This window comes from Ostrinia nubilalis, chromosome 29, assembly GCF_963855985.1.
Source record: "Ostrinia nubilalis chromosome 29, ilOstNubi1.1, whole genome shotgun sequence".
In the NCBI taxonomy this organism is placed as follows: Eukaryota; Metazoa; Arthropoda; class Insecta; order Lepidoptera; family Crambidae; genus Ostrinia; species Ostrinia nubilalis.
In genome coordinates, this window is record NC_087116.1 from 2,043,028 (window position 1) to 2,050,717 (window position 7,690).

General features: G+C 37.6%; 1 protein-coding gene across 1 annotated transcript in view; it reads left to right on the plus strand.

The window, feature by feature from the left end:
- LOC135085699 (probable multidrug resistance-associated protein lethal(2)03659) overlaps window positions 1–4,896 on the plus strand; it is a 90,698-nt gene extending 85,802 nt beyond the window's left edge. Inside the window, exon 35 of the mRNA XM_063980513.1 lies at window positions 415–4,896. Coding sequence (XP_063836583.1) covers window positions 415–450 — 36 coding nt within the window. The 3' untranslated portion in view covers window positions 451–4,896. The remainder of the gene's footprint in view (window positions 1–414) is intronic.
- Window positions 4,897–7,690: the final 2,794 nt, after the last annotated feature.

Genomic DNA, 7,690 nt, shown 5'->3' on the forward strand with positions numbered 1-7,690 from the left:
TTTACGGGACTATTCCCACCTCTCGTTCCCCCGCTGCAACTCCTGTGTAGCCAGGATCTACAGCTTGACCGCCAATAACACAACCAGTGAAGGTCAAGTTTGTCCCGGGGAAAGTTAAACTGTCAGGCCATTTAGTCTCCACTGCAGGAGCGCTACCAACTCAATGTATCAGAGGCAAATCAGCCGTTTGTTTCGGGCAGAAAAGAATAGTGAACCTACCCCACTCTTCCCGTGGATGTCGTAAAGGCGACTAAGAGACAAATAATGCGAACATCAGGCCTCCCCAACCCGTCTGGCCAGCGTGGGGAGTGTAGGACAAATCCTCCATTTGCCTCTGGTAAATTAGAGAGGGGTCGTGCTCCTGCATTAGAGATTTTTTGTCATTGTCTTTATTTATATGTTCTTTTGTTTCAGAGCTACAACAATATGTTGAAGAAGAAAAATGCTTAGAAATCTACATCCTATTCGACATTCCATCTACCAGTGATTCTGGTATTTATTATACAAATCAGTATTACCATATACTTAAATGTTATGTATCACGAATTTAATTTTGTGCGAATGATTATTTTTTGCTGTGTTGCAATTGATTTTTTTTAATATCAATCATTTATTTACAATCACAAGTTTTCAATATTTATGTATAGTCTGGTCTGCGAGCACGTAGAATTTTGTCCAATGACCCCAAGCTACCCATCCTTATCGCTCGCGCGTAATTATGTTGCTATCGCGCTCGCACACTCACTGCGGGCGCCCGTCGCACAGTCGCGACAGCAATATAATTACGCGCGAGCGATAAGGATGGGTAGCTTGGGGTCATTGGACAAAATTCTACGTGCTCGCAGACCGGGCTTTAGACAAACTTAAAGAGGTGACATTAGATTTCGCTATGAATGTACTTTTGACGTATAAATCGAAAGATAGCGTCATCTACATTTTTGCGTTTGCCATCAACGCAGCGAAAGAAGCGCTTCATAGCGAACATTGTTTATAAATCTGTATACCAGGCCCAGTGATAGGAATAAAAAAGTTATTATAGGTCTAGCTAGTGCATAACGCCCGTATTCACAAACGATGCTTGCTTAAGTGAAGCAGCAAATCGAACGCACAGCGTTGAATAGAGCTCTGTAACTGGTTCATGTGTCACCCTGTGCGTCCACGCGCACTGTGAGACCTCATAGTAATGTTTGTGAATACGGGCGTTAGTCAGTTAGTGCCTGAGGTATGGCAGCGGCAGGGGAGGGTGTTTTTATAACGTCAAACGTCAGCAAGACTTCAAATCTTCATTCTTTAAGGTCTGTCACGTCATAATATGTCCTGTGCCGCTCCCATACCTCAGGCACTGACTTAGTTAAGCGCTGCGTTAGATCTATAATATAGACACAATGAGGGCTATCGTTTTAGCGCTCACCAGTTAGCGCCACTGTAGAGTAAGGTCCTGTCACTTGCTAATAGCGAAGACAGTGGCACCAACTGGTGAGCGCTAAAGTGGTAGGAGGACTATCGCATTTGCACTCATCAAGATGGCGCCACTGTAGAGTAAGGTCCTGTCAATCGCCAGGGGTGCCAACTGTTAAGTATAAAAACGATAGCCCTCATTTTAAACTATTATTATAGGAATAACGCGATCTATTTCCAAACTACACTTAATAAGAAAAACCACTAAAAATGAGATACTTTTGAGAGCCTTTTCGTTCCTATCGTTACTCGAATTATAATAGAGAATGTTATTTTATATTTAATTAGCTACTTAAATTTGGTACTTACAACTGTCAATTTTGTACTTATGATAAATACTTAACATCACATATTTATAGATCTATACATACAGGGTTTGTATGAAATCTTGTATTTCAAATGTTTTCTGGACAAATTATTACTGCCGAATTAAGAAAAAAATATACAAGTGCAATTGTTTTTAAATACAGGGTGTTAGGTAAATGGGTATATGAGCCGACACTAGCCCAATGTTAACATGGGCATATAAATGGTATGGTGAAGTCAGAAAATTGATATCTTCATTTTAGTTATTTTAATTTTCATACAAATCGGATTTTATAAATATTATTTTGTACCCTGTATAATTTTAATATGTACAGTCAGCGTCAAATATTTCGTGACACCCAAAGTGGCCAAAAAGTTGACAACAAGACGTGTTCGAACTTTTTGGCTACTTTGGGTGTCACAAACTATTTGACACTGAATGTACTCCAGGTGACTTACATATTATACACAAAAAAATTGTAATTCAATTTACAATTAAAATTAAGACTTCGTCTCATTCGATACTTAACGTCGGTAGCAAGTACACACGGCCATACTGTTAACTATCCATATCCGTTTTTGCTCTCGCTCTCATCAAATGGTGATTCTTTGCGATAGAACGAGACGACATGACAGGCAATGCATAGTTAACACTGTTGCCGATGGTACATACCAAAATTTTCTCGAATTTTGAACTTTGTGTCTTTAAGATTAGGCTCCAAATTAGATGGATAAAATCCAACATTGACTTGCTACCACTTTACAATACAATTATTCAGACAAATAAAACCTGACTGAATTTTATACGTAGCAAAAAAGTGATTTTTATACGTAGCTTCTATAACTGTGCCTTTATTGTTCATACAAGTCAGTCAGTCAGTATAATTATCTTGGTAAATGTCAAGGCAAACCAACTTTCCTAGTAAATAACTGTCCGAAAATACAATTTTAGAATGTAAAGACAAAAATACTGACTAATTAAATGTACACAAAATGCATATAGATCGTTTCATCCACGAAGACGCGCCCTACCACTTTTTGGTCTCGGTCGCGCGGGGTGCGGGGAGTTTGATCCGAGCAATCCGAGCGTCATTATTGTAGTGTGCGTGTGCACTCATGGATGATTTAGCGTGTACCGATAACACTCAAACATTAGCGGAAGAATGGTGGGACGCGTCTTCGTGGATGAAACGATCTATACCATGGTGCTTAGATGGTACTTAATGCCTTATTTACTTAAATGTCTTGTAGCTGTGCAATATACCTACATTTGAAAGACTTGTCTAGCTTGTTAATAATTAATATCAATTAATTGTCAATTCGTATCTAATTATATGCATGGTGCATTTTGAATGGGTGCTTCCATTTTTTAGCTATGTATAAGTTATGTGCAGTCAACATCAAATACCTAGTTCGTGACACCCATAGTAGCCAAAAAGTGCGCAACACGTCTTTGTTACAATGAGGGCTATCGTTTTAGCGCTCACCAATTAGCGCCACTGTAGAGTAAGGTCCTGTCACTTGCTAGTAGCGAAGACAGTGGCACCAACTGGTGAGCGCTAAAGTGGTAGGAGGACTATCGCATTTGCACTCATCAAGATGGCGCCACTGTAGAGTAAGGTCCTGTCAATCGCCAGGGGTGCCAACTGTTAAGTATAAAAACGATAGCTCTCATTGGACTAAGGTTGTGTTGTCAACTATTTGGCCACTTTGGGTGTCACCAACTATTTGGCGCTGACTGTACTATGATGTGATAAATTAATACTTGCACGTTTTGTTCAGTTACTAATTCGCACGTAACGCTATTAGTGAATAAATAATTAAATCGTTTGTATACCATATTTCGGATATTGTCGCCATTGTATAGAAGTACTTAACGATAATTTTAAAATTGGTGCTTGATAAAAAATGTGCACAAAAACTGGCATTTAACTATTGTTTATATTGAAAAATGAGCTAAGATTTTTGTCAATTACATATGATTATCTCGATTAATACATATTTTAAAAAATCCTATGTTACCATCATATGGAATAAGCTTGTATTCTGAAACGGTTGTCAAGTACGTATCTACCCTTGAGAGTAGATTTAAGCCTGGGCTTGACCTTTTAATATGGAAATTCAACCAATCGAGAGTATTTGTACTTTGCTAGTTTTATTTCTTCATGATCATTACTACGTTTATTTATGTTTCGAATGTAAATAGAAATAATGCCAGCCTGTCACTTAATATTACAGTCAGCGTCAAATAGTTCGTGACACCCAAAGTGGCCAAAAAATGACAACACTACCTTATTCCAATGAGGGCTATCGTTTTAGCGCTCACCAGTTAGCGCCACTGTAGAGTAAGGTCCTGTCACTTGCTAGTAGCGAAGACAGTGGCACCAACTGGTGAGCGCTAAAGTGGTAGGAGGACTATCGCATTTGCACTCATCAAGATGGCGCCACTGTAGAGTAAGGTCCTGTCAATCGCCAGGGGTGCCAACTGTTAAGTACAAAAACGATAGCCCTCATTGTAACAAAGACGTGTTGCGAACTTTTTGGCTACTTTGGGAGTCACGAACTATTTGACGATGACTGTACAATACCTACTTATTTCATTTATTTTTACATTTTGTTTTTAATAACAAAAAATATGTAAAAAAATGTAAACCCCCTAAAGTGCAACTTTTATCTTTAAACGATATGTGATACTTTGAATTTTACCAGTATTTTTATTTTGAAAATAGGTAATTTTATTTTATTTGTAATTTTGATTAGCTAATCTGGTAGTTCTCCTACATAGCTTATCTCTTTCTTACTCAAATATTAGAAATAAATGTCAATGCAAAAAATATGTAATTTTTAATGTAAGCGTTACCTTTTCTTGCCATAAAGGGGAATTGCCTATAATCAAAGTTCTTTTTAATTATTATTCGTCAATTAAACTAATTATGTATGTATAAATATTTACTATTATAATAATTATTGTTTTAAATACTTTAAGAATGTTGAACCAGTACAGTCATTGATGAATGTGAAAGAACGTTTACAGTTGTTAAAGTATTCGTATACGTTTCTCGATGACTGCACTTTTACAACGGCAAAGTATTTTGTGATATAGCGAATGAATAAATAATATTTTTTAATTGACTCGAGTTTTTAATTTTTCGGAAAACATCTTCACTGTAATAATTTACGACACATCACATAAGAACATAAGTTCGGTGGGATGAAAAAATCAAACAATCAAACTCATACAATACTTTATTGCAATAAAAAGAAACAGGAAGAAAAACAGTAACATAATATTAATTATACAAGAAAAGAAATATTTACAATAGCTTTAAATATTCCATGATTCAAGAAAGATTTCAGTCAGTGCCTGGGGTATAGGAGCGACACGGGGTGTATTTGAGACTTCACAGTGTGACTTCAGATTTGAATGCTCTGTCACGTCTTAAATGTCAATGTCACCCCTTCTATGCCGCTCACATATAAATGACCCACGCTGAACTGTCCCACCAAACTCAATGACAGGGGGGCGCTACCATCGTTCAACTGTATGGTTTCCAACATTGCAAAAATCGAAACCAGAGATCCGGTATTGACGGTGGCGCCCCACTGTCAATGTCATGCATAGGACAGTTCAGTATTTTGGAACTATATGGGAGCGACACGGGGTGTTTTTGAGACGTCAAACGTCAGTGTGACTTCAGATTTGAATGCTCCTGAATCGAATGAACTGCTCCTGAATCGAATGTACCTACTACTCAGATCATAGATGTGTAACGGGGGCGTGGCGCGTGTCTCCGCGATATGCCCAGAAACGAATATCGGCCGCGTAGCTAGGTTAGTCGCAATTCAGTCGTACTTAGGAAATGTTCTCCGTTAATTTGGATAATGCGTCGTTACGTGCAATAAAACAAGTGAAACGAAGAACTACAAGAACAATGGAGTCATTTACTACATGTAAGTATTGCAAATCCATTGGTATTTTGCTTATAAATAAAAAAAAATAAACATTTTTACGAACGTATTCAGTGCCGTAACAGTTACTGCGATATCGAAATCAGTGGTGATAATAATTCTAACACGCTTGTACATTGACGATTTAGTTAGCAACCACTTTATGTCATGCTCAACTACTGCGCAATGTATTTAATTTATTCCGACATCCACTGTCGTGTGAAAATACACAGTACGGCCGCATGTGCCGGTCGTAACATAGTGCCGTGCTCGTGTTCTAATGCGGTTTCCTATTATCGATAAATAGAAGTAAATTATAATTTTCTATTTTGTAATTTTAAATAAAAAAATGATGTGTTACTTGCGATTATAAGATTTTACAAAAAAAATAATAACAGTAGACGTAAATAGTAACTGTCAACTATGTAATTACTATATGAGCTAGTTGAAAGCCTAAATGTAGGCATTATTTTTGATAAACATATGCGGTAAGCAGATCGCCATACTTAAAAAATAAATGCGTGATAGTAGTTAATAATAATTCGTATAATAATAAAAAGGTTTTCATACATAAGCATTTTGTGAAACCAGTTTCGAGCCTTGCCCCTAGCGATTTAAAGTATCGATATCTTGTCGACTCCATTTTATCTTTGTTCTCTCACTAGCGTTTTCTAAGTGTGCGTCACGTCACGCGGCCATTGATTGGCCATAAGGCACGCCTTCTGGCCAATCACAGCACTTTTAAGCCGGTTGCACATGTTGTCATAGACTCTCAGTCGCTTTGTTTTTACACAGTTGAATGTGTGTGTGGGAGCTGTGGTGGGGGAAATGTGGGGACACTGGTTCTCGTTGTAGTTACGCGCGACTTCATATCTATTCTCTTTCTATGATCTGAGACCTACTACTACTATTTCTATTTATTTATATTAACCGGCAGACAGTGGTGACTGAGTTTGTTGCGGCGCTTCTTCTCAGCACTTGCCAAATGTTGGTCTCGAAGCGCTGGTAGGGTAAAAAGATTATGAGACATGTAGAGGCTCCTTAAGAGCATATTTTATGACGATTTGTAAGAACTACTTATTAGTCTAAACAAATAAACAAATTTTGACTTTGACTTTGACTTTGAATGTTCTGTCACGTCATAATATGTCAATGTCACCCCTTCTATGCCGCTCACATACCTCAGGCACTGACTGAGTTAAGTGCTAGACCAACCCTTCATTTTCAGAAGATGGCACAACAAGCTTGACACTTTGGCATCGTTATTTGTAATATAATTTGCATTTTGCAAGAAAAATTGTATAGTTGGATGTGCCCTCGCCTGTAGTCAGCGTCAAATAGTTCATGACACCCAAAGTAGCCAAAAAGTTCGCCACACGTCTTTGTTACAATGAGGGCTATCGTTTTTATACTTAACAGTTGGCACCCCTGGCGATTGACAGGACCTTACTCTACAGTGGCGCCATCTTGATGAGTGCAAATGCGATAGTCCTCCTACCACTTTCACGCTCACCAGTTGGTGCCACTGTCTTCGCTACTAGCAAGTGACAGGACCTTAGTCTACAGTGGCGCTAACTGGTGAGCGCTAAAACGATAGCCCTCATTGGAATAAGGTTGGGTTATCAACTTTTAGGCCACTTTGGGTGTCACGAACTATTTGAAACTGACTGTACATAGCATAAAAGTGAAATGTTGACGAAATACGAAATTAATATCACCAAAAAGTTCATGGAAAATAAAACAGTAGTTTTTACATATTTTCTAATGAAAAATAGTAATATGACAAAATGACATTATAAAATAATGAGAAATCAACAAGCGTATTTTTGGTTAAACATAATTTTAGAAGTGTTCTTATAACTTGATTATACAGGGTGACTTTTGTATCAGTATCCAAATTTTAATATAATAATCTATGAAGCGAAAGACAAAACACGTATTTTTTATTTTTGTATCGTCCAGTACAAAAATGTCAAAA